The following is a 27,357-nucleotide window of genomic DNA, read 5'->3' as shown; positions in this document are numbered from 1 at the left end:
TTGATTTTAAGCCTTGAGCTCTCCGGTAAGGCAGGACTGGCCAGGGCACCGTTTACAAGACGCTACTTGAAGCAGAGACTTTCTAGACCTTCCCTTAAAGATAGTCAAGACATCCCCATGAAGACGTTCCCTTAAACTAAGGAGAAATTTGAGTCTGGGGTACCGGGTTGCCAGTTCTCTTAGCATAGAGCCTTTCAACCGCTAGACCAGATAGAGACATTTAAGACGGTTCCTAAATTTGGGGAGCGCGTAGGCTCATGGGAAATAGAGTCACGGTATTTATCCTGGGACCTGCGGTGGGCCCCTGGAGGCGGACTTCCGATGCATTCCTGCGCGTGTGCACCCCGCTCTGTGTGCGTGTTCGCGCATGCGTGTCGCCGCCGCACTGCCCTCGCTTCCTGTGCGTCCCCGGGTCACCGCTCGCCCTAGTTCCCAGGCTTTGGCCTCCGGTGGGCGAGAATCGCGGAGTCTGCGAGGCTGGGCGCGGAAGAGCCGGGCCGGCACCCTAGCGGGCGCGGGGCTGTGCGGGCCAGGGTTCGCGCGTGCCAGGCGGAGGCTCAAGCGTTGATCCCCGAGCACGACCCCCAGAGCCGACGGCTCTGGGGCCCGAGGGGCCGGCCGGGCTGTGTCGGCGGCGGAAGCGAAGGGGCGGCGGGACCCGGACCCGATTCGTGTGCGTCCTCGACGGCCCGGCCCCGGCTCCGCAAGACGGTGAGCCCCAAGGAGCCGGATCTGGGCTCCAGGAGGGACGCCCCGCCTGGATTTGTCCCGTAGGCCCGGCACGGGCCCCTCGGGAGCAGAACGGCCTTGCTGAGGTGGAGAGGAGGGGACCTCGCGAACAGACGCGCGCCCGCGACAGCAGTCCCGCCCCGGCCTCTCGGGAGCCGTGGGGTAGAGGCTGCGGAGCCCCAGGAGGGTAGGTCGTGGGTTCGCGGGCCAGGGGCGAGAAGGGCCTGGGTGAAGTCACCGCGTGGCGGGGACTTTAGAGTGAGGGGCAGCAGAGGGTCTCGATCGCTTGCAGGACAGACGTGTGTTTGGGTTTGAGGGTTTGAGGGCAGGGTCCGGCGAGGACGAGGCTTACAGGGACCGGGGGGTGGGGGGTGTCACCAGCTTCAGCTGCGGACGTTGTCTCCACTCCCGCCTCACCCCAACAGCCCTTCCTCCTCTCCCGGCTCCAGATTGCGACCGTATCTAAACGTCCGTGAGCACCTGTGTTCTCTCATTTAAGTGCTGATTCCCCCTTAAGTCTGCTCTTACGGAGTCATACATTGTAGCACAGGAACAGTCTGCAGGGATTCTCTTGCTGCCTCATTTGCTAGGGGAAGAGACTGGGCCGTAGCAGATGGGTGACTTGTCCGAGGTTTTGTGGGTGGAGTTGCTCATAGTAGAACTCAGGAGTTTTATCTCCCAGGCCAGTGTTCTGTCCCCTGTATCCTAGTCGAGAGTAAGTTCTTCAATAAAAGATCCTTTTGAGCAGCCCACTGAAGTTCCTGCAAATAAAGACCTAATCATGCCGAATGTATTCCTTTATTTAGGGCATCCTGTGGATTTTCTGATCTTTATTTAAAAGACTAATAGATGAGTATTACAGAATTCCTTTTTTGTTGTTTGTTTGTTTTTGAGACGAGTTTCGCTCTGTTGCCCAGGTTGGAGTGCAGCGGGGCTATCCCAGCTCACTGCAACTTCCGCTCCCAGGTTCAAGCGATTCTCCCGCCTCGGCTTCCCGAGTAGCTGGGATTACAGGCACCCGCCACCATGCCCGGCTAATGTTTGTATTTTTACTAGAGATGAGGTTTCACCATGTTGGCCGGGCTGGTTACCAGAATTCCTTTTTAAATCTTACATTTAATGATGGCAGATTATTTCAGTAGGATCCAGTGTTCATTCATCATGACAATCTCATTCACTCTGTCACAAGGTAGCCATGTGAGAGTTACCAGTGTGCAGATGGGTCCTCCTCCTGATCATTTTCCAGTCCCTTCTGAAGGCTTAAAGGGACAGTCTCCCATAGGATGTCCTTCATGGAACTTTCTATATAGGTTTTAGGCGGGAGATGACTGCCTTGGCAGGCGAGACCTCTCGTAACTTCATGTTTTGGGTTTTCCTTCCCCAGACCTGCCTCCGCTTTTACAGTCCTCCAGATTTTTCCAGGAGCAGCAGAAAATGAATAAATCCCTGGTGAGTGTTTCTGTTCATGTATTTATTCTCTACTCGGATTTACAATACACCTTAGGAGGAGATTAAGGGTTCAAATTTTAAAATGAGAAAGTAGAAATAGATACAAGATTTGGTCAGACAAAACAGTGTAGCCATCAGCACCAAGCCTTTTTATCATATTCATATGCACAGATAGCGTGATCCTTAAAGAGTTCTTGAAGCCAGAGTACTAGCCTCTCATGTTCTCGGCATTTATCACAAAAAATGATAAATACCATCCATTCCTTGACTTACATTGACCGTAAGCAGAATCACTTTTGTTTTTGCATGAATTTTAAAGATTCCTTTGAGATCATTATCAACAGCCTTCCTAAATAATAACCCTTGAACCGCCGCAAATCTTACCTCCTTTTTTTTTTTTTTTTTTTTTTTTGAGACCGAGTCTTGCGCTCTGTCGCCAGGCTGGAGTGCAGTGGCGCTGTCAGCTCAATGCAACCTCCACCTCCCAGGTTCAAGTGATTCTCCTGCCTCAACCTGTCGAGTAGCTAGGATTACAGGCACCTGCCACTACACCCGGCCTTTTTTTTTTTTTTTAAAGTAGAGACGGGGTTTTGCCATGTTGGCCAGGCTGCTCTTGAACTCCTGAGCTCAGGTGATCCACCCGCTTTGGCCACCCGAAGTGCTGGGCATGAGCCACTGTGCCCAGCCCGTAATATTTCTAGTAACTAAAACAGTGTTGTCTCAAAGGTAGATTTTTTTTTTTTTTTTTTTTTTTTTTTGAGACAGAGTCTTGCTCTGTCACCCAGGCTAGAGTGCAGTGGCGCGATCTTGGCTCACTGCAAGTTCTGCCTCCCGGGTTCATGTCATTCTCCTGCCTCAGCCTCCCCAGTAGCTGGGACTACAGGTGCCCGCCACCACGCCCAGCTAATTTTTTTGTATTTTTAGTAGAGACGGGTTTCACCGTGTTAGCCAGGATGGTCTCGATCTCCTGACCTCGTGATCCACCTGCCTCAGCCTCCCAAAGTGCTGGGATTATAGGTGTGAGTCACCGCGCCTGGCCAAAGGTAGATTCTTTTTACTGCTCTCTCCTTTGCAGAAATGGCCTTCTCACCCTTAAATTAGTCTCCCTAAATAGTTCTTTCTTTCTTTTCTTTTTTTTTTTTTTTTAAAAGATGGAGTCTCACTCCGTTGCCCAGGCTGGAGTGCAGGGGTGCTATCAGCTCACTGCAACCTCTGCCTCCCGGGTTCAGGCAATTCTCCTGCCTTAGCCTCTCAAGTAGCTAAGATTACAGGCACCTGCCACCACTCCCAGCTGATTTTTCAATTTTTTTTTTATTAGAGACGGGGTTTCAGAAGCACTTGGGCCAGGCTGTTCTTGAACTCCTGACCTCAAGTGCCAAGTGATTTGCCCACCTTGGCCTCCCAAAGTGCTGGGATTACAGGTGTGAGTCACCATGCCCAGCCATCTCCCTAAATATCTATTTTCTCTTAGTTTATCTGGGTTGCACAGCAGAAAGGACCATAATAAATCTCTGGCATAGATGCCCATTTTATCCCATAGCCTGTGGTCTTGGTCCTGTCCCTATCACTCCCCTAACCTTGTTAGAGTAAATGTTGCCAGTAGTCTAGCACACGCTCTTAGTGGACATTTGTGTCTTTGCCTTGGCCCACTCTGCAGTTTGCTCTGTCAGTTTCAGTGCCATTTCTCTTCTTGCCTGCTTCTTGAAATTGATGATTTCTTTGGTCTTCTTCAGGTGTTAGTGTCCACTCTTGGCTCACGACTCTGTACCTATCTGATGTCACCTTCCTGTGCTTCTGACCACCAGCTCTGTGTTGGTTTTCCCACATAGAACTGGCCAGCCACCTGCTCAGCATTTCTTTGGAGTGGGTCCAAAGGACCCCTCAAAGTCATAGATGCAGCAGGTTCAGAATCATTATTTGGAGCCCCCCACCTATGCCTTCTCTTGTTCCTATTGGTTCATTGTTCCATCGTCCAGCCTGTAGCCCTATCGAGAAAGATGGGATTCTTTCTAAACTTGTCCATTTTCTGACCTCGTGATTGTTTCAGTTTGTTAATGTCACATCTAGATGGTTTTTTTTTTTTTTTGAGATGGAGTCTCGCTCTGTCACCCAGGCTGGAGTACAGTGGCACGATCTTGGCTCACTACAAATTCCACCTCCCAGGTTCACGCCATTCTCCTGCCTCAGCCTTCCGCGTAGCTGAGACTACAGGTGCCCGCCACCATGCCCGACTAATTTCTGGTTTTGTATTTTTAGTAGACCGGGTTTCACCTTGTTAGCCAGGATGGTCTCGATCTCCTGACCTCGTGATCCGCCCACCTCAGCCTCTCAGAGTGCTGGGATTACAGGTGTGAGCCACCGCGCCCAGCAGAATCTAGATGGTTTTTATCCTGTCCCCTATCCCCTCTCCGCTGTCGTTAAAATAGTTTATTTTTTGGTTTCTCTACTGTTGTAGAGATTTTTTTTCTATGCCGCTACTTTCCTCCACGAGCCCAGGCATATTGCATTTCCCATGTCGAGTATTTCTCCTAAAGTTTTCACCATATCATGCTTCTCCCATGGGAAAAGCACTTGCAAGGCTCCCAGAGTGGCTACTACGAAAATGAGGTTGCCTCAAGCTGGGATGAGGAAGACTGTGGGTAAAGCAGGCTTGAGAAAAGGCCAGAATTAGGTTTCAGATGTTTAAAATTTGGGCTGTGTTGGTATGCAGTGAGTGGCAGCATCAGGAAGGCAGGTGTGTGTGTGTGTGTGCGCGCGCGCACACGTGTGTGTAGTTTGGGAGCTGTCAGTATGCCATGAGTGGCAGCATCAAGGCGGCAGGTGTGTGTATGTATGTGGAGTCTGGGAGACGAATCTGGTTGTGTGTGTTTGTGGAGTTTGGGAGATGAATCTGGCGCTCTCCCATGTGCAGTCTGGTAGAGAAGTGGGGACTGGGAAGGTGCTACTGGTCAGGCTAGAGGGAGAACCAGGAGTGTGTAGTTTCTGAAGCCAAGGGAATGAGAAGCTTCAGTGACAGGTGCTCAACTGTGTCAAATGCTGTTAAGAGTCCAGCCCAAGAAAGACTGAGAAATAGCGCTGGTGATTCTGTCGAGAATGAAAAATAGTTGTTGCTCGTGGAGTGGGAATGGCTGCGGGGCCTCAAGTCAGCTAGAGGGGACAGAGGTGCAAACAGCTGGAGGCGTCCCAGGAGGTGGTTAGAGAAGAGGGTAGACATAGCATCCCTGTTTGCTTCTTTTCTCAGGGAAATAGCTCATCAGCCAACAGTGAGGGGTGAGGGCCGGGTTTTCGGAGAGAGCAGCTCCGTCCCGACCATCGCACACGTGCTCAGCCAGCCGCGAGGACCATCCTTTCCTTGTGTTTGAAATCCCATCTCATTTCTTGCCATGTAAATGTAACGTCCTACTCTTTTGGGAGCTTGTGTCATGATACTGGTGCTTCTCAGCTGAAAGCGATGAGAGCAGCAGCCAGTCTGCCACACAGACACCTGCTGTTCTGGGGCTTCAGGAGTCCTAGAGGAAGCTCCCGCCATGCTTGGCTCTGTGACCTTCTCCTCAGCTAGCATTTTGTCTTTTTTTTCTTAGACGCTAACATCATCATTTGTCTTGGAGTTTGGGATATGATTTTAAGAGGCACTTATTTCTCTCAAGGTGCTTATGTTCTCCTTGGAGGAGGTAATTCGTGAATATAATTATGGGAGATCGTGGGAGTTGTTCTGGTCAATGCCTGGGAAACTCTGAAGTGATGATGAAGTAGAAGTCTGATTTTAAATGCATCCTAAGCTGGGCATAGTGGCTCACACCTGTAATGCCAACACTTTGGGAGGCTGAGGCAGGAGGATCACTTGAGCCCAGGAATATGAGGCTGCAGTGAGCTATGATTGTACCACTGCACCCCAGCCTGGGCAACAGATCAAGATCCTATCTCGAATGAAAGAATGAACAAATGAATGCACCATCAAAGTATTGTGATTCAGTCATTCAAGGAAGGGATTTACCAACCCTGGAATAATTTGGGTTAGTGGCAGAGGCTTGTAAAGGCACTCAGGAGACCAGCATTAGTGGCCTGAGTGGGAGTCCTGGAGGGCTGGTGCGATTTTTGCTTCCTTAGAATTTGAACTTCCTGTTAAGGGACTGAGGGATGGGAATGCAGATAAATACTCAGATGGACCCAGGAGCCCCCAGTGCTGGACTGAGTTGTGGTTTTGTCCTACAGAGAATTCCAAGCCTTCTAATTGGGAAAGCGTGTCATCTGTTGAAAGGATGAAATTAAGAGAGACTGACAATTTGAAAAACCAGAAATGCAGTGGGGGTTTGAGGGGATTGAGTCAAGGATACTCAAGGGTGTCTAGCTGAAATGCCAGAAAGAGGAGGACTCTCCTAGCTAAGGGGATTCTAAAAAGAATTAAATATTAGGAAGATCGCTTAGAATCTCTTAATGGAAAGACTCAAAAACAAATACATTATATACAATCTATAGGACAGAAGTGTGACTGAAATGGTTTGCTTATTTCTAAGTATGTTTTTGGTCAAGATTGTGTCCCTGGCATATTTTTATTGTAAGAGGGATTCTGGTTTACAATAAAGATTAAAAAAAAAAATGAAAATAAAAAAATAAAATAGAGATTTTATGTGTTCACACTTACTGTAGTCATAGATACATGTGGTCTCGTTACTCCTCTACTTTCATTTGTTTGCTTTGCTTTTGTGACTTCTCCTGAGCTGATGACTTTCATCCCATTTTTCCCCTTATGAGTCCTTCTGGAAAGTCCTTTGCCCGTTTTCAACCATTGCACAGTGACCATCCTGACAGATACCAGGTGGACACAGTAAGCAGGGGTCTACCACTTGCATAAAGGAAACCAGGCTTTTTTCCTAAGAAATAAACAAGTTGCTATTGCTCAGCAAGGCAGGGCAATGCCATACGTGAACTTCCAGACTCCCCTGATCCTCATCATGGCAGGCAACGTCTGAACAAAGCGTGCACAGAGTTTCTGGAAGCTCAGCTATTGCTCTCCAGGAGGTTCTCATCACCTGCTGGGACAGTCTTGCACCTGGATTCATCTGGCTGGGGCGGGACCCACTTCTTCCCCCAGTGTGTGTCCCATCAGCAGCTGGATGCTCTCAGCCCTGATCCTTCCCAGGCCAGCCAGGCCTGTCTGTGGATACCGCTGTATCTAGAGCTGGGAGAGAATGGCATGGCGTCTCAGGGAGTCAGTAAACCCCATCTTGCACTCATGGATCATTCCACATATAAAACCTAAGATGTTCAGTCTACATCAGGAGTTTGTCATCATCTTACATAGCTTTGAACATGACATAGCCTTTCCTTCCACATCTTCTATACCATTCCTGCTACCATATTTTCTTGAAATCCTCTCAGCCTCTTTGTTTTTAACACACAGGTACTGTTTTATGATTCTTTCTTGCCAGTTACATAAATAACCACATAACCTTCAGTCGTTTAAAATTCTGTGTTTTATGGTTAATTTTCTGTCCTAATTTGGAAAGTGGTCAGAGGCACCATAGAAAGTTGACAATAACAGTAGATTTCATTGATAAGTATGTGTTTTATCCAAAAAGCTATGCTAAGTGCTTTTTGTGGATTAGTCCATTTCATACTGGTATTATGTATAGGTAGCCTTATTCTCTTTATTTTAGAAGAGTGATATTAAAGGAAACACTTCTAATGGCTAGTGTGAGTACTTGTGAATGGGACACTTTATTCAGAAGATACACATTTCTAGATGCGGTTTTGACAGTTTCCAGGTCATCTGTCTGTTCCTCCTCAGGAATGTTCCTTTCTCCTAGAACGTGTACCATGGGAAGAAAGGAAATTTGGGGTTCCCAGCTGGGAATTAGGAAAACCTGGTGAACCAAGCTATTACTGATAATTCATGTAGCAGGCTGCATTCTGAACTGCTGTAGGCTTGGTAACTCGGCAGTAAAATACAAAACTAGAACGTGTGTTGCCCAGCCTGTTGGTTATTTTGGTAATTGTGGCAAATACTGTGGGTTGGTTCCGGTAGTAGCCATAGGAGGAGCAGGTTTGAACAGGAACAGCAATTGAATTTCAGGGATGTTGAGTTTGCCATCTCGGACGTATGTTTCTGGAATTTAGGAGAGAGGCCTGGGCTGATGATGTCAATTTGGAAAATGTTGGTGTATAGATGGTAATTAAATTAGCCAGGAAGCAGGTGGGCTCACCATGAAAGCAGCAATTATAGACAGCAAAGAGAAAAGGACTCAACACAGCCGTAGGGCCCACAACACTCAGGATGAGTTGGAGTAGAGGAGCCAGCAAAGGGCTGAGAAGGAGTGACTAGGGAGGTAAGAGGAGAACCAACATTATTAATGTTCCACAAGCAAATTGAAGAATGTGCAAAGGAACAGGGTGCATCCTGGGGTTCTGTGAGTGTCCCCAGGCCTGTGCTCCTCAGGGGTGAGATTCGTGCCTGCTGGTGTTAGAGTCCCCAGCAGCCAGGATTGTTCCTGGCTCACCATGCAATCCCAGTGGTTTTTTTTTTTTTTTTTTTTTTTTTTTTTTTTTTTTTTGATGTATACCGAATGAACCCCAGAACAGTGTATTTCTGATATGTTTGTTTTCCTTCGACAGTCTGTAACATAAAATAAAGGTATACAATGTTCATGGTTAATTTTGCCAGTGAGCATGGTAAGATCTTGTCCCTATGTGCCTCTTTCACGTCACCCAATTCCAATCACGGTGCCATTTCAGGGGCCAGTGTCATTCAAGGATGTGGCTGTGGACTTCACCCAGGAGGAGTGGCAGCAGCTGGACCCTGAGCAGAAGATAACTTACAGGGATGTGATGCTGGAGAACTACAGCAATCTAGTTTCCGTGGGTGAGGATAGCTTGCTTTCTCAGTTGCTAAAATACATGGGATTTCTCACAAATTTAATGACTTTAACTTAAAATTTGATGGGACGAATGTGAGTAATCTGTTTTGGGCACCAGGCAGGGCATTTTGGTCTTGATTTTCCCCGTGAAAAGTTCTGATTTTGATAAAGCACAAATGGCCTTTTCCCCCTGTGACAGAGACCCTGAAGCCAACCGGCTGGGCTCAAGTTCTCTTTCATTTCTCATTAACAGGGTATCACATTATCAAACCGGATGTTATCAGCAAGTTGGAGCAAGGAGAAGAGCCATGGATAGTAGAAGGAGAATTCCTACTTCAGAGCTATCCAGGTGTGTTAGTGGAGGCAGTGAGGAGATCGGTAACTTGGGAGTGTTTTTCCCAGGGATTTTTTAATGGTCCCAAACCTTCAGAAGTGACTAGAGATAGTTGCTTATATGCTCTATGAACCTAAATCTCACTCCCAAAGCCGCCTTCCTTCCCTGTAAGAACTTACATTGATGGAGCTTTTCTGTGCTTGCCACTCCCCAGAATACAATTCCAGTCACATCCGTTGTTCTCTTAAACTTTGGGTCTTTGCTTGCTCTTCTAGCATTTTCAGAAGCCGTTATCATGGATTATACTTTAGGTGTTATAAGTCTGACATTTAAAAATAACTTATGCGATTCTTGTGTTCTTCGTAACTTCTGGGTTTTTTTATCTTTACCGTGCAGTGCCTGAGACTTGTTTCTGGCCCCTGTTCTACTTTGTACTTTTCTTTCTTTGAGGTTAGACTCCAAAGTCCCCATCCTGTGCCTAAGCCAGTGGAGTCTGCCACTTGACATGTGCACCTGTACTTCATTGGACAGTGCTGCTCATTCCTGAGACCCAGCCCCCCTGAAATTTGGTGACTGCAGTACCTGGGTCTCCCTCTTTAACCAAGTGCTCGTTTTCATCTTGTTTCTTATTTTCTGTTCTGTTTCCAATGCCTTGAATGATACCCTGTCATGGCAGGTGCTTAGTAAGTATTATATACATAAATGAAGTCTGGTTTATGCTTCCACCACCTCTAGAAATGTCTTTAAAGGGTCTAACTACTGTGATTTCCTCGCATTATGAGTTTCTCAAAGGGTGCCTCCAGTGCCAAGTTGTTAGGGTTTGTTTTTTATTTTATGTTGCTTGCACCCGGGATGACGTCTCTACCACCAAAGTCTGGGCTTTTCTGTGATAGCAGTTACAGAGCTGCTCTTGTTCTCATCAGGCCTGGAAACTGATCATGACCTATTCCGAATTATAATTCCTAATCACCTTTCCACTTCCCTTTATTTACTAAACTATACTAATCTCTTCTTTTTCTATAGTGGTCCCTGTGAAACCACTGAAATTCTCATCAGATATTACTAATCTCTCTGGATTACTGGATTTTGTCCATTGTGAAATGTCTTCAGTTGTCCTCTGTATATCCTCAGTTTCCTTTGAGTTAATGTAAACAAGGACTAGATTCTCTCATGCCTGGATTACTATGAGTCCTAGTTGGATGTGCAGTATGTCTTCATCTAAAGTTTCTAGTTGCTATCACCGCTGGCCTCACAAGATAAGCCTATAGCTGGTGATATCACCACTAGCCTCACAAGATAAGCCTATAGCTGGTGATATCACCACTAGCCTCACAAGATAAGCCTATAGCTGGTGATATCACCGCTAGCCTCCCAAGATAAGCCTATAGCTGGTTACATTTTACTTCCTAAAGGGAATTTAATTTCTTGTCCCTTAAGGATCTCAACAATATTGGCCCTATATTGCCTGGAAAAAGTAATTTTCTGTTGTTCCCCAAAACTCTCACTAAACTCCATTTGGTCCACACTCCTAATGTCTTCTCTTCATGAGACTATTGTCCCTACAGCTTTACATTTCCTTAAATTAAGGTGTGCTTTCTTTCCCCAGATAACACATTCTTTAAGTCTGATCTCAAATCTTCAACCCCTCCCTGAAGTTTTTCCTTCCTGACTTTTATCATGACTTCTGTATCTCCCTTCCCTCACCTTCAGTTTCACCCAGGGGTGATATGATAAAGAAGTGAGTCTGATTAAGTAATCTGTTATTTGATAGTGTCTATGTTTTGCTTGAGCTGTTTTGCTCTTGGATCATAGTCCTGCAAGGAAAAGGGCATGTTATCCCTTGATGTAGTGTGTAACATAGAGAGACATTTATTTCTTTCTTTGATTATCTGAGAAGCTAGGCAGGTGAAAGAACTTTCTTGTCCATCCATTCAGAAATAATTTGCAGGCAGATATTTCTGAATATGCATGCCTGGGCCAAATGTAGTGGCTCACACCTATAATCCCAAACCTGGGAGGCTGAGGTGGGAGGATCGCTTGTGACCAGCCTGGGTAACATAGTGAAACCCTGTCTCTACCAAAAAAAAAAGAAAAAGAAAAAAGAAATAATACATGCCTGGGTCACATCCCCATATATTTTGCAAGTAGTGGAAAAACACCTATATGATTCAGATTAAGAACAGCTCATCTGATTTTTATTCAGAGGTTCAAAGGAAATAGGACCATCCTTCCTAGGTGAAAGGTTGTGGTTAAGAGAACAAGGGCTGGGTGCGGTGGCTCATGCCTGTAATCCCAGCACTTTGGGAGGCCGAGGGGGGCGGATCATGAAGTCAAGAGTTTGAGACCAGCCTGGCCAATATGGTGACACCGTGTCTCTACTAAAAATACAAAAATTAGCCAGGCCTGGTGGCACATGCCTGTAATCCCAGCTACTCAGGAGGCTGAGGCAGAAGAATCGCTTGAACCCGGGAGGCAGAGGTTGCAGTGAGCTGAGATCGTACCACTGCCTCCAGCCTGGGTGACAGAGCAAGACTCCGTCTCAAAAAAATAAAAATAAAAAGAGAACAGGGCTGCATGAAGTAATTAAAACTCAGCATTTTACATGGAGTGCTGATGTCCCAATGCAAGGCTGTCACTTTGTACTAAAATGATTCTGTAGACAGTATTCTCAACTTCAAGGGGAAATGGAATTAATTGAGGTGAGAAAGGATTTGAGAAGTATTTTTTTTTAAGCATGGAAATCCCCTACAAAGGTAGGTTTTGAGAAGATGAAGGCAGGAAGTCAAGCAAACTGAGTGAAACAATAAGGGTGGAGACTGGAGGTGAAATGCGCTGGGCATTGATCAGACACACAGTGATCTTAGCATAAGGCAAGGATGCCTTAGATCGTGACCTGTCTCTGCCAACTTGATGTAACATGAGAAGGTATAAAGTGAAGACCCACCTCCTCCAAAACACCTCTCTACTTGGATGTATCTTAGGACCCTCCTTGTGCAACAAATAGCTTGCTTTTCCTGCAACAGAATATTTTTGGTAGATGACTGTCATCCTAGCTTGGAATCATATAATGATCCCAGGTGGCAAAAAGTATTGTTTCTCAGATTTTTTTCTTGTTGGGTCTGTTGATACTTTGGCAGTGGGTTCAGAGAAAGCACAGGTTATAGAGGATACGGTTGATACCGTTTTCACTGAATGTGCATGATAGCAAGTACGGTAGTCAGGTTCATCCAGACACTTCTAAGATAAGTAAAAATAACATTGCTATTTTAGGAGCATGGTAAGGGATCTGATTTGTTTTGGCTTTTTTTGTTTTGTTTTGTTTTGTTTTGTTTTTTGAGAACAGATTCTCACTCTGTTGCCCAGGCTGGGGTGTACTGGCGCCATCTCGGCTCACTGCAACCTCCACCTCCTGGGTTCAAGCGATTCTCCTGCCTCAGCCTTCTGAGTAGTTGGGACTACAGGCGCCCACCACCACGCCTGGCTAATTTTTGTATTTTTAGTAGAGACAGGGTTTCACGATCATGGCCAGGCTGGTCTCGAACTCCTAACCTCAAGTGATCCGCCTGTCTTGGCCTCCCAAAGTGCTGGGATTACAGGCATGAGCTACCATGCCCAGCCAGGGATCTGATTCGTAAGGTTTGTACACTAAATGCTACTCAGGAGTGGGAAAGCACTCATATTGAGAATTAAGTGATGGTAGTATGTCAGGGTGGGACTGGCTTAAGGAAATGGTCAGGAGATTGAAAGATGGGAAGAATAATTGCTAAGCTTATCAAGCATGTGTTTTGTGCCAGATGCTGCTCTGAGCACTTCATTAACTTCTGCAATCTTACAACCACCTTCTGAGGTAGGTGCCATTATCTCCATTTGGCAGGTGAAGGATACTGACTACAGGGAATTGCTAAGTAGCTTGCTCTAGGCCACCTCACCAGATTTCATGCTATTAAATATACTGTTCAAATAGGAACAAGTAGAATGTCATGGTCAGAATGAGTTTAGCATTCAATCATAGCATCATTAGAATAGTAAAGTTTCCAGCTGATCTCATCGCTACCCTCACAAGAGAAGTCTATAGCACTGCAGACTCTTTTATATTTCCTGTAGGATATATATATATTCCTGAGATTCTTCATCCAAGTGAAACAGAATTACAGGGCGAATGCCCTGGTTATAGGGCTCTTCCGTTAAACATGAGGAGATTTAGTTTATTCTACTACATGGAATGAGGAAAGAAGCCATAATAGTTTGGAGGGATGTAGTCTAGTGAAAATGCTACCACAAAAATCTTAATATACAGTGCTAACGCCTTCAGTTGTAATCTCTCTCAACTTGGTATCAAGTGATATGGTATAAAGTACAGCTTTCCCACCCCCTAAAGAAATCCCTGATTGAATACATCTTTTGACCCTCCTTGTCCAATAGCACTCCTCATCGCTCTGTCGGTATCTACCCCGTCAGCCATTCATCCAGCATTCTTCGCCTACCAGTCATTGTTCTGTGCTATATTTTATCTTCTATACCCAGTTTTGAACAAAATATAAAGTAGATCAAAAGCGCATGTGTTTTTGTCAGTTTACTTCCCTCTTTCTCCATTCCTAGAGGGGTGTGTGTGTGTGTGTGTGTGTGTGTGTGTGTAATTTTAAGCAAAAGAATAAAGGAGAAAAGTATACTTGGAATTATTTTCATCTGTTCATGAAGCTAGCATCTACTCACAATGAGATGCTTGTGCACAAGTCATATGAGTCTCATTCCATATCTCATACATAGGAAGATGTACAAAAGTTGGTTAATTTTATCTCTCTTTAGATGAAGTCTGGCAAGCTGATGACCTAATAGAGAGAATCCAGGAAGGCGAAAATAAACCTTCAAGACAAACTGTGTTCACTGAGACCCTGATTGAAGAGAGAGGTAATGTTCCTGTTAAAATTTTTGATGTAGAAACAAACGCTGTTCCTTCAGGAAAAACAGCCTATAGAAATAGCCTCTGTGACTCCTGTGAAAAGTGTTTAGCGTCTGTTTCAGAATATATTAGTAGCGATGGAAGCTATGCAAGAATGAAAGCTGATGAATGTAGTGGATGTGGGAAATCGCTCCTCCATATTAAGCTTGAGAAAACTCATCCAGGAGATAAAGCTTATGAATTTAATCAAAATGGGAAACCTTATACTCTAAACGAAGAAAGTCTTTATCAGAAAATTCATATTTTGGAGAAGCCTTTTGAATATATTGAATGCCAGAAAGCCTTCCAAAAGGACACTGTTTTTGTTAATCACATGGAAGACAAGCCCTATAAGTGGAATGGATCTGAAATAGCCTTTCTTCAGATGTCGGACCTCACTGTACATCAGGCATCTCATATGGAAATGAAGCCCTATGAATGCAGTGAATGTGGGAAATCCTTCTGTAAAAAGTCAAAATTTATTATACATCAGAGGACTCACACAGGAGAGAAACCTTACGAATGTAATCAGTGTGGGAAGTCCTTCTGCCAGAAGGGAACCCTTACTGTGCATCAGAGAACACACACAGGGGAGAAGCCCTATGAATGTAATGAATGCGGGAAAAACTTTTACCAGAAGTTACACCTCATTCAGCATCAGAGAACTCACTCAGGAGAGAAGCCCTATGAATGTAGTTACTGTGGAAAATCCTTTTGCCAGAAGACACACCTCACACAACATCAGAGAACACATTCAGGAGAGAGACCTTATGTTTGTCATGACTGTGGGAAAACCTTCTCGCAGAAGTCAGCACTTAATGACCATCAGAAAATTCACACAGGTGTGAAACTCTACAAGTGTAGTGAATGTGGGAAATGCTTCTGCCGCAAGTCTACTCTCACGACCCACCTGAGGACCCACACAGGAGAGAAACCCTATGAATGTAATGAGTGTGGAAAATTCTTCTCTCGGTTGTCATATCTCACTGTACATTATAGAACTCATTCAGGAGAGAAACCCTATGAATGTAATGAATGTGGAAAAACCTTCTACCTGAATTCAGCCCTCATGAGACATCAGAGAGTGCACACAGGAGAGAAACCTTACGAATGTAACGAATGTGGAAAGTTATTCTCCCAGTTGTCATACCTCACTATACATCATAGAACTCATTCAGGAGTAAAACCCTATGAATGTAGTGAATGTGGGAAAACCTTCTACCAGAACTCAGCCCTTTGTAGACATCGGAGAATACACAAAGGAGAGAAGCCCTATGAATGTTATATATGTGGAAAATTCTTCTCTCAGATGTCATACCTCACTATACATCATAGAATTCATTCAGGAGAGAAGCCCTATGAATGTAGTGAATGTGGGAAAACCTTCTGCCAGAATTCAGCCCTTAATCGACATCAGAGAACACACACAGGAGAGAAAGCCTATGAATGTTATGAATGTGGGAAGTGCTTCTCTCAGATGTCCTATCTCACTATACATCATCGAATTCATTCAGGAGAGAAACCCTTTGAATGTAATGAGTGTGGAAAAGCCTTCTCTCGGATGTCATACCTCACTGTACACTACAGAACTCATTCAGGAGAGAAACCCTATGAGTGTACTGAATGTGGAAAAAAATTCTACCACAAATCAGCATTCAACAGCCATCAGAGAATTCACCGGAGAGGGAATATGAACGTAATAGATGTGGGAAGGCTTCTCTGAAGTCAGACCTCACTTTATAACAGAGAACCCTTTCAAAATAGTGAATCAGAAACTCCTGCCTGAAGTCAAACACCATGTACATCAGAGAGCTCACACAGGTTACTGTGGACATCCCCTTGTGTGTTGGACTCATAATCTGAAGACTCACAGAATGGAAACCATGATTATAACAAGACCACATGGTATAACAATACTAGACTACAGACAAGTGAAAATTTATAAATATTAAGAATGTATATACACGTCGCCATGGATTGGAACTGTTTTGCATATCAGGGAATTCATAGCCAAGGGGAAATCTATCAATATAAGGAATGTGGAAGACAGAAACCTTTGAAAACTGTTAATACTAAAAGATGTGTTTCTGATACAACAGCAAATTTGAAAAGGAAAAAAAGAAAAGATTCCTGCTGTGAATAAACATACTCCTTGTGTAAATAGAAGCTGTAACGTCATCAGGATAGCTAGTTATGTCGGTAACCTTAAACTCATGTAAGCAGTTCCCAAAGAACATAGGATTTATGTTTGGGGTAGAGGGTTGTTTATTTTTATCACATTACCTTACAGGAATTGTATGTTCACTTTGAATCATGTTTGAAAAAAAAAACTGTATCCTTATTAATTTTGTAATTCATATGGTCAGAATATTCTAAACAGCACTAGGTTAATATCATTTCATAGGTATAAAGTATACTTTTTCTTGCACTCTTCTCTAGGATGTAATGCATTTGATCATTCTTAATGAACAATATCAGCCCTAAAGGACCAATGCTTTTATCATGTTTTCAACTGTACCTGAGTCAGCCAGAGAGATAAATATCCACGTATAAAAATAGATAGAAAACTTTGTTTAGGTAATTTAAAATTGTTAATGCACAGTTCTCCAGGAGTGAGAAAATCAATCATTGTACTCTATACAGTTTTAAGACATACGTAAAATATTCCCATTTGTATCTATTTTTTTTCCTACTATTTTTTATTTGGACACTGACATAGCAGTGCACAGCACGATGCTGTGTAACATAGGAATTAACTGTGTTTTCATTTGATATCATAGTGCTTTTAAACCTTGTTCTCTACTCCTTCCTGTTACTGAATGAAATAAGAACACATTCTAATAAGGGTTTGTGGCAGACATTGCCAAGTGACTTTCTTAGTCACTCCTTTCTCACTCCACTGGCTGAGTCTGGTTATCCATTTATCCTCAAAAGGACGTAAGATAAATCCTGATTAGTTTTCACCAATGACACTCCCCTTCTCATTGCCAGCAGTTGGTTTACAGTGGTCACAGGGCCCAATTCTAGACATAAAACAAACTATATACCTGACAGACCATTTCCAGAAAAGGTTTTCTCAAAAGCCCAAGAATTCAAGCAAAGGGAAGTGGAATATTTTGGTGAACAGTAACTTGTCTGGATGTGGTGCCTGGAAACCATCTTTCAACAATGGATTATAGTTTCGTCATGGCCTGAGCGGAAAGACCCAAAGACCCTGAGACCTGGATGATGTCTTTGAGCCACTAAACCAACCAGCCTTGTAGCCACTCCTCCTTTGGACTGTTTCTTTTGTGAGAGACTAAACTTATTTTTAAGCCAGTTGATTTAGGATGCTCTGTTACTAATAACTGAAGACATTCTAATTGGTACAGACTTAAACCTTTATAGGAGTTACACAGTTCAGAAGTGGACTTTAGGTAAGTCATTTATTTTAAGCTGTTGATATAGAGATTTATTTTCTGTAAATTTTGACGTAAATAGTTTGAGCATTAGAAATCAAGTTGAAACAATTAAATGTATGCTTCCTTGAACTGTCATATCGTTGACTTGCAAAATTCACCTTTGGAACGTGACACAATGTTAGGCATACCTCCTTTTTTCTAATACATGGGATAAATTTTGTTTGAGAGAATTTAATTTATGTGATTCATGTATCACTGCTACAGTGTTAGCTGACAACACATAGTATGAGGTAAGGGTCTAATTTTGTTTTCTCTCACATGATGACTTGATAGCTGATCATCTGATTTATTTACTGCTTTACCACTGAGCTGAAATGCCATGTTTTTCATTTATTAAAATCACACATGGCTCCTGTTTTTGTTACCCAGCACTTTTTCTCCATATTCTCCAAGATGATTGTGAGTATGGTACATAACAGGAATTACATCTGGTAAGTTGTATAGTTTTGTGTAGGAACTCTGTATTCATAGCACATTTGTGGAAATGATACCTACAGAGGTTCCCACACTGGCGTGTCGTTATACCTTAATTGTACAGTATGCATTTTCAGTAAAATATCTGAAAACTTTAAATGGCTTGGCATTTTCTTCTCCTATGGATTGCCTGCACATCAAAGGTTCTGATACGTATATAAGTGGTCCTAAACTGCCTCTTCAGTAACATAGTCAGTGTTCATAGTAACATGTTTATAGTTCAAAAGATGCCAATGTTTTCATAAATTGAGGGATTTTTGGCCCATCTTAAAATGAGGCCCACCAGGAAATACATTCTTAAAATTTTGTTGCCTTTTTCTTCCTATCACAGAGATAACTACATCAAAAATAAATTGCTTTTCCCTTCATTGACTATAAAGTGTATGTTTCCTGCCAAATTGATGCACTAGCACGGGCTGCTGGCTTGTGATAGCACAAGCCTGGAGGTGCCATGGAAATAAGGGCAGTGTTTGGGTCCAGAGAACTAAGGACGTGAATGGGGCCCTTCTGTGGGAAAGGTCATGGCAGACAGAACAAATCTGAAAGAGCAGTTGAATTGTAATCTTTTTCCCTATACGTTCACGGTCCTCTGTAGTGTGCCCAGCAAATTATAGCCCACCACGGTGCCTTCATAAGCTAGGAGAGCAGCTCGGTGCTATGGGAGCACGCAGGTTGCATTAGAGCATCCTCTGCTCACTTCCAAAGCCAGTCATGGCCAGGCGCGGTGGCTCACGCCTGCAATCCCAGCACTTTGGGAGGCCAAGGCAGGTGGATCACGAGGTCAGGAGATTGGGACTATCCTGGCTAACATGGTGAAACCCCATCTCTACTAAAAATACAAAAAAAAAAATTAGCCGGGCGTGGTGGGGGGCGCCTGTGGTCCCAGCTACTCGGGAGGTTGAGGCAAGAGAATGGCGTGAACCCGAGAGGCGGAGCTTGCAGTGAGCCGAGATCCACCACTGCACTCCAGCCTGGAAGACAGAGCGAGACTCCGTCTCAAAAAAAAAAAAAGCCAGTCATTGCTGCAACTGGAGACTTTTTTTTTTAAAGACAGACTGAGCCTTGCGCTGGCATGATCTCAGCTCACTGCAAATTCTGCCTCCCGGGTTCAAGCGATTCTCCTGCCTCAGCCTCCCAAATAGCTGAGATTACAGGCTCTTAACACCACGCCCAGCTAATTTTTGTATTTTTAGTAGAGATGGGGTTTCACCTCGTTGGCTGGGATGGTCTCGATCTCTTGACCTCGTAATCTGCCCACCTCGCCTTCCCAAAGTGCTGGGATTACAGGCATGAGCGACCATGCCCAGCCGACTGGAGACATCTGAAGGAGGCAGTGCTCACTGTGATCATGTCAAGTGGCATCCTGAGGGTCAGTCAAGGAGGGTGGTCTCATTCCATGCAGTGGCGATAGGGGATTTTTTTCTGTAAGACACTCCTCCACTTAAACCCACCCAAGAGGAAGAAACAGGAGGATTAGGCCTTCTCCCTGGTACTCATTCTCAGCCAGGATTTGCAGTATCCAAGTAAAAATTCAGGAAAGTAGTCAGACACATGAGGAATTGGGACTAAGAGACAGTACACAATACCCTCTACATGAAAAGGCCTAACATAATGAAATACAGGCATCCAGACAGATTTCAAAATGTTCTTAATACATATCTTTTTTTTTTCATGAGATGGAATCTCACTGTGTCACCCAGGCTGGCGTGCAGTGGTGTGATCTCAGCTCACTACAGCCTCCACTTCCCAGGTTCCAGCGATTCTCCTGCCCCAGCCTCCTGAGTAGGATACAGGCACGTGCTGCCACGCCTGGCTAATGTTTGTATTTTCAGTAGAGATGGGGTTTCACCATATTGGCCAGGCTGGTCTTGAACTCCTGACCTCAAGTGATCCACCCATCTTGGCCTCCCAGTGTGTTGTAATTACAGGCTTGAGCCACTGTGCCCAGCCTTAATACGTATCTTTGAAGAAAAATATAAAGATGAATGGGGTGTGTGTAAAAATATAGTTACCAAAAGAAAGGTATATTGTTGAGCATGCATAATTGACATGAAGGAAATAATAGATGAGACTGATAGAAGCAATACACTCAAAGAACAAGTTAGTAGGTTCTGTTTTAATGGCAAATATTTCTTCCACGGCACCAGAAGAAATAAATAAACGGAAAGTGAAAAATCAAAAACTGAGATGTAGCAGATAGTAGAAATAACCATATACTAGGATTCCCATAAGAAAAAGAGACAACAGGCCGGGCGCGGTGGCTCAAGCCTGTAATCCCAGCACTTTGGGAGGCCGAGACGGGCGGATCACGAGGTCAGGAGATCGAGACCATCCTGGCTAACACGGTGAAACCCCGTCTCCACTAAAAAATACAAAAAAACTAGCCGGGCGAGGTGGCGGGCGCCTGTAGTCCCAGCTACTCGGGAGGCTGAGGCAGGAGAATGGCGTAAACCCGGGAGGCAGAGCTTGCAGTGAGCTGAGATCCGGCCACTGCACTTCAGCCTGGGCGACAGAGTGAGACTCCATCTCAAAAAAAAAAAAAAAAAAAAAGAGACAACATGCAAGGAAAACATATGAATTAAAATTTTCTTGTAATTAAAAAAGAATGAAAGACCTCAAATTGGAAGAGATTGATGTGGTGCCAAATGGAAAAATAAAATCTTGTTCCATCCTTTTTTTCATTCATAACCTAAATGATTTTATCAAATGTTCTACCTGCAAAACCAGCACTTCTAACTGCTACCCTGTCATTATGATGAAATTCCTTATATATACATCCTTATGTGAATGAACTTCCCTGGCACATATAAACTGATGGTGTACATTGCATAAGGCATAGATACCAATTTTTTTTGTTTTCTTTTTGAGGCACAGTCTCGCTCTGTCACCAGGCTGGAGTGCAGTGGCGGGATCTCAGCTCACTGCAAGCTCTGCCTCCCGGGTTCAAGTGATTCCCCTGCCTCAGCCTCTTGAGTAGCTGGGATGAGAGGCGCACACCACCACACCCAGCTAATTTTTTGTATTTTAGTAGAGATGGGGTTTCACCATGTTGGCCAGGATGCTCTCAATCTGACCTTGTGATCTGCCCGCCTCAGCCTCCGAAAGTGCTGGGCTGGAATTACAGGCACGAGCCACCGCGCCAGGCCAACGTTAATTTTAAAAGGTACTGCCTGGTCACTTCCTTAGAGTGGGTGTCATTTTATAGCACAAAATCTTTTCAATTACCATTCACATCTTCACCAATATTTACTATATGTACCTGTAATTTTTGCTGTTCTGAAGGATGTGAATGGGGTATTTTGTTGTTTCAACTTGCATTTTCTAACCACTAATTTCAGGTATAGATTATATCCTTTTTTTTTTTATACTACCCTTTTATTAATTATTTGCTGAATATCCTCATATATTCTACTTGTTGGTTTTACTTTAGATTAAGCAAATTTTTCTTTTTCCTTTTTTTTTCCTTCCTTTTCTGAGACAGTCTCACTCTGTCACCCAGGCTGGAATGTAGTGGTTCGATCTCAGCTCACTGCAAGCTCTGCCTCCCGGGTTCACGCTGTTCTCCTGCCTCAGCCTCCTGAGTAGCTGGGACTACAGGCACCTGCCACCATGCCCAGCTAACTTTTTGTATTTTTAGTAGAGATGGGGTTTCACCGTGTTAGCCAGGATGGTCTTGATTTCCCTACCTCGTGGCCTCAGCCTCCCGAAGTGCTGGGATTACAGGCATGAGCCACCATGCCCGGCTGCAAATTTTTCTTTATAGACTGGAATTTCTTCATAACAAGATTTGTGAGACATCCTAGGTGAACATCCTTAACAGAGATAAGTAAAATGTGATACAAGCAGTAGAAAGCTGTGAGCAGTCAGAAGTAAAATGCTCGACGGGCATGTAGCACATTTGATAAAAATCTCTTAGATACGAGTGGGAAAATTGATAGAAGATTTAGTGTAACTAAACAAAATGTCAGAATTTCTCATACATACACACACATCTATTATATAGGTTTACAACACTACTTAACATCGTCAATTTCATGTATTGCCTATGGGGGAGGGAATGAGGTGGGGTCTGGTATGAAGAGGAAAGAAAATCAGGTAAAATAGGAGAGGGGTTGGTCTGAATCTACTGTTGCTGTAACTGAGTATCAAAGACTGGGTAATTTATAAAGGAAAGACATTGATTTAACCGTTCTGGAGACTGGCAAGTCTGAGGTCTAGGGGCTGCGTCTCTTAGCAGCCTTCATGCTGGTGGTGACTGCAGAGTCCTGAGGGGCAAAGGGCCTCACACTGTGAGGGGGCTCAGGAGAGCCCACCTGGCTTTTTCTAGTGATCACTTACTCACTCCTGATAACCCATTAATCCATTAACCCATTAATGCATTAACTTCTTCATAGGGCAGAGCCATGAGAGCTCATTGGGTCATGAGGACCCAGTCTCTCTCAAAAATGCCACCTTTAGTTCTGTAGGGGACAACCATTCAAATCATAGCCAGGTCCTCACAGAAGCCTCGTTGATCACGCCTGGAATCCCAGCACTTTGGGAGGCCGAGCTCAGTGAATCACTTGAGGTCAGGAGTTCAAGACCAGCCTGGCCAACATGGTGAAATCCCGTCTCTACCAAAAATACAAAAAGTAGCCAGGCATGGTGGTGCACGCCTATAGTCCCCGCTACTCGGCAGCGTGAAGCAGGAGAATTGCATCGCTTGAACCCAGAGACAGAGGTTACAGTGAGCTGAGATTGCGCCACTGCACTCCAGCCTGGGTGACAGAGTGAGACTCCATCTTAAAAAAAAAAAAAAAAAAAAAAGGGGGCCGGGCGCGGTGGCTCAAGCCTGTAATCCCAGCACTTTGGGAGGCCAAGACGGGCGGATCACGAGGTCAGGAGATTGAGACCATCCTGGCTAACCCGGTGAAACCCCGTCTCTACTGAAAAAAGTACAAAAAAAAAAAACTAGCTGGGCGAGGTGGCGGGCACCTGTAGTCCCAGCTACTCGGGAGGCTGAGGCAGGAGAATGGCGTGAACCCGGGAGGCGGAGCTTGCAGTGAGCTGAGATCCGGCCACTGCACTTCAGCCTGGGCGACAGAGCGAGACTCCGTCTCAAAAAAAAAAAAAAAAAGTAACCAATGTTGATAATAAATACTCTGTTCAATTCTAGCCAGATTTTCATGGCTCAGGTGCCTAAGTGAAGTCTGTGCCTTTTTTAGCAGCTTTGCCCTGTGCCAGCCTTCATGGAAAATGGTTGGACTGCTCAAACTGCTGGACACATCCTTGCTTTGTTGAACAAATACTCCCATCTATGAGTATCTGCATCGCATGACAGAACTCTGTAACAGACTGCTAATTGCATGACAGTGTTCCCCCTCTTTTGTAGGATTCCCCCTTCTTCAAGTTTCAGCTGGGCACCTAATGAGATTTCTTTTATTTTTATTATTTTAGAGGCAGACTTACTCTATTTCCCAGGCTGGAGCACAGTGGTGTGATCATAGTTCTTTGAAGCCTTAAATTACTGGGCTCAGGTGATCCTCCCCACTCAGCCTTCCAGATAGCTGGGACTTCAGGTGTGTGCCACCACGCCCAGTTTTTGTTTTGTTTTTGGTAGAGAAAGAGTCTTACTATGTTGTTCAGGCTCTAGCTGGGGAGTTCATTTCTCCACTTTCCTCTTAACTAGCTGTGGCCAGGTGACTCGGTTTTGGCCCTCAGGACATGAGGAGGCAGCTGGACAAATGGACAGGTAAGATGGGAGAGCAAAGCCTTAGGATGTGACAGAGTTGCCTAGATGCCTGTCAGGACCAGAGCGGGGGGAAGATGACAGAGACAACTGTCCGGGCAGATATGATACCTGCCAGCCATCTGCACAAATGGGGCCCTCATGACATTGTCACCAGTGGGGTTGGGTGGAATTGTTGCATCACTTGCCACAGGTGAGGTGGCCAAAAAGTCAGTGTGCCTTCTCCATCCTCTCTCCTTTTCTGCTAATGAGGAGACTGACCTTGGAAACCTTAGGAAGGAGAACTGAGAAGCCACTGACAGAAAAACGGAAGTCCCTGGAAGCCACTCTCTGAACAAGAGTGCTGATTTTGGACTTGGTGTGATTGAAAACTGAAGTTCTATTGTGTAAGCTGTTAACGTTTGCATTTGTTAAGACGAAATACCACTCAAACAATGGAGAAGGCATCCAGCAAATGCCTCTAACTTCAACAAAAAATTCCTCCTCCCCCATCTGGAAGCTGCAAGTCCCTGGGTAAAGCAGGTAGGTAAAAAAGTCAACCTCTAGGGCATTCAAATTAGGTGCCACCTTCCCCAAAGAAAGCTAGAAGGGAGACAATTGGAAGGAAGATGAGAAGGAAGATGAGGCAGGCCTGGGGCCCCAGGAATGCTCAGTGGGGCATGGTGATGTCCCTGGGTTCCGGGAGAGCAGCTGGAGTGACCCCCCCAGTCTCTGGTCATCAAGGGATTGTTCAAGCCAGCTGGATTGAGTGGCCCCCCTCAGTGGGCAGTTCATTGAGGTTAAATATAAATGCAAATTTAATCACAATCCCCATAGGCTTTGGAAAGAAGAGCCTAGTGAGTCTATTCTAAAGGTCATCTCTGAGAATGAATTGCAGGAAAAGCCAAAAAGTTTGAAAAACAGGATTGTCCTTCGATGTATGGAAAAGATGATAAAGCAAGAGGAATTGGAACATGATCTTCTTTCGCATAATTATAAAGTATTAATGGTTCAGTAAAATAGAATAAAACTCAGAATTAGAGTATGGTCACACACCACATAACATTTTGATGAGTGATGGACCAGATATACAACAGTGATCTCGTAAGATTATAATACGGCATTTTACTGCCTTTTCTGTGTTTAGATACACAAATGCAACTGTGTTACCGTTGCCTAGCGTATTCAGTACAGTCACATGCTGTTGAGGTTTGTAGCCTTTTTTAGCAGCTTTGCCCTTTGCCAGCCTTCATGGAAGGCCATACCATACAGCCCAGATGGCAGGCTTTACCATGTAGGTTTGTGTAAGCACGCTGACATTCCCATTTCTCAGAATATAGCCCTGTTAAGCAAAGCGTAACGGGACTCCCAAGCTATGTCTAAGCAGAACTAAAACTAAATTAGACAAAAACCAATAAAACCAAGCTGCTGACAACTCCCCAGTGAAACCAAACAAAAAAAAGGCTCTACAATGACCCATTACAAACTCCCGACAACTGTCATTAGCCTTTCTTAGATTGAATGTCCTTCCCTGGTAAAATCGAGATGGGCCAAAAGGATGGCAGAATGAATGAATGGGCACCCAGAGAACTTCCAGCTCCCGGGGTTTGCAGCTTCTCCTTCTACAAAGATGTGAGAAAGAGTGCTGAGCACACAAAAAGCAAAGACACTACTAACAATGACCTACCCCATGATAAAAATACTATTTCGGACGGGAGCGGTGGCTCACGCCTGTAATCCCAGCACTTTGGGAGGCCGAGGCGAGTGGATCATCTGAGGTCATGAGTTCGAGACTAGCCTCGCCAACATGGTGAAACCCCATCTCTACTGAAAGAAAATATATAAAAATTAGCCAGACGTGGTGGCAGGTGCCTGCAATTCCAGCTACTCGGGAGGCTGAGGCAGGAGAATCGTTTGAACCCCGGAGGCGCAGGTTTCAGTGAGCCGAGATCATGCCATTGCATGCCAGCCTGCGGGACAAGAGCAAGACTTCATCTCACCAAAAAAAAAAAAAAAAAAAAAAAAAGGACTTCAAACCAGGGACAAAGAGATGGATTTCTTAAATGGTGTAAGAACAACTAGTAATTCATTGCAAAAGTAAAGATGACATCCATACGTGAATCCAGACCTTGTCAAGAAAAAAAGGCAATGCATAATCTGATCAATTAAAAATGACATTTGATGTGAAGAGAAAGAATACTTAATATACAACTAATTTCCACAAGAACATTTTCTGCTCTGGATTTCTTTTTTTTTTTTTTTTTTTTTTTTTTGAGACAGAGTCTCGCTCTGTCGGCTGGGCCGGAGTGCAGTGGCCAGATCTCAGCTCACTGCAAGCTCCGCCTCCCGAGTTCACGCCATTCTCCTGCCTCAGCCTCCTGAGTAGCTGGGACTACAGGCGCCTGCCACCTCGCCCGGCTAGTTTTTTGTATTTTTTAGTAGAGACGGGGTTTCACCGTGTTACCCAGGATGGTCTCGATCTCCTGACCTCGTGAGCCGCCCGTCTCGGCCTCCCAAAGTGCTGGGATTACAGGCTTGAGCCACCGCGCCCAACCCTCTGCTCTGGATTCTTACCAATAAGAAATGACATTACAGTCGTCCCTTAGTATCCATGGGGGGATTGTTTCCAGCACCCCCTGTGGATACCAAACTCTGTGCATACAAAAGTTTTGAAGTTCACTCTTTGGAACCTGTATACAAAGTTGGCCCTCTGTATTCTCAGGTTTGCATTCTGTGAATACTATAGTTTTGAGCTGTATATGGTTGCAGATGTGGAACCTGCAAATAAGGAGGGCCACCTATGGCGGGGGGGGAAACACTACTTACAAGTGGACCTGCTCAGTCCAGACCTGTATTGTTCAAGGGTACCTGTATTTCCTTATTACATTTACATTACATTTACAGAGCAGAAAGCAGCTGCTGAATCATTTTCTCAAAATCATTCTTGCCCCCAGATCACTGTGGCTAACTAACACTTCTGAATTACACAACTTCTTTTAAAAAATGTATCCTGTCATCACAGCACTTCAGGAGGCCAAGACGAGAGGATCACTTAAGCCCAGGAAATCAAGACCAGCCTGGGCAACATAGAGACCCCATCTCTACAAACAAAAACTGTCCTTCTTCAAAGTCAGGATGCCTTGTAGCTCCAAGTCACAGAAAAATCTCAACTCCAACAGGCTTACACAATCAGAAAAATTAATTACCTCAAATGCCTAATCCAGAGCCACCTAGGTGTGGGTTAAATCAGTGTTTCATACCATCAGTGGCCAAGCTCTTCCATCTCTGCTCACCAGCCTCCAACTACAGCCCTGGGCCACAAGACGCAACCAATGGATGTATTCAGAAGGGCGATGTGATTCAGCTCATGTCTCTTTATCAATGATAAATCCTTTCCCAAAAATCATACA

The 27,357-nt window shown here is 44.6% G+C and overlaps 1 protein-coding gene across 1 annotated transcript; it reads left to right on the top strand.

The window, feature by feature from the left end:
* Nucleotides 1–339: 339 nt before the first annotated feature.
* ZNF12 (zinc finger protein 12) lies at nucleotides 340–18,339 on the top strand. Its single transcript, XM_008018762.3, has 5 exons — nucleotides 340–916; nucleotides 2,114–2,178; nucleotides 8,911–9,037; nucleotides 9,286–9,381; nucleotides 14,173–18,339. Exons 2-5 carry the CDS (start codon nucleotides 2,164–2,166, stop codon nucleotides 16,026–16,028), a joined length of 2,094 nt encoding a protein of 697 aa, XP_008016953.2. The 5' UTR covers nucleotides 340–916; nucleotides 2,114–2,163; the 3' UTR covers nucleotides 16,029–18,339.
* The last annotated feature ends 9,018 nt before the right edge of the window (nucleotides 18,340–27,357 follow it).

The sequence above is a fragment of the Chlorocebus sabaeus genome, chromosome 28 (assembly GCF_047675955.1).
Source record: "Chlorocebus sabaeus isolate Y175 chromosome 28, mChlSab1.0.hap1, whole genome shotgun sequence".
NCBI classification, from domain to species: domain Eukaryota; kingdom Metazoa; phylum Chordata; class Mammalia; order Primates; family Cercopithecidae; genus Chlorocebus; species Chlorocebus sabaeus.
Note: the sequence above shows the minus strand (reverse complement) of the source record. Positions and strands in the feature narration are given on the sequence as shown.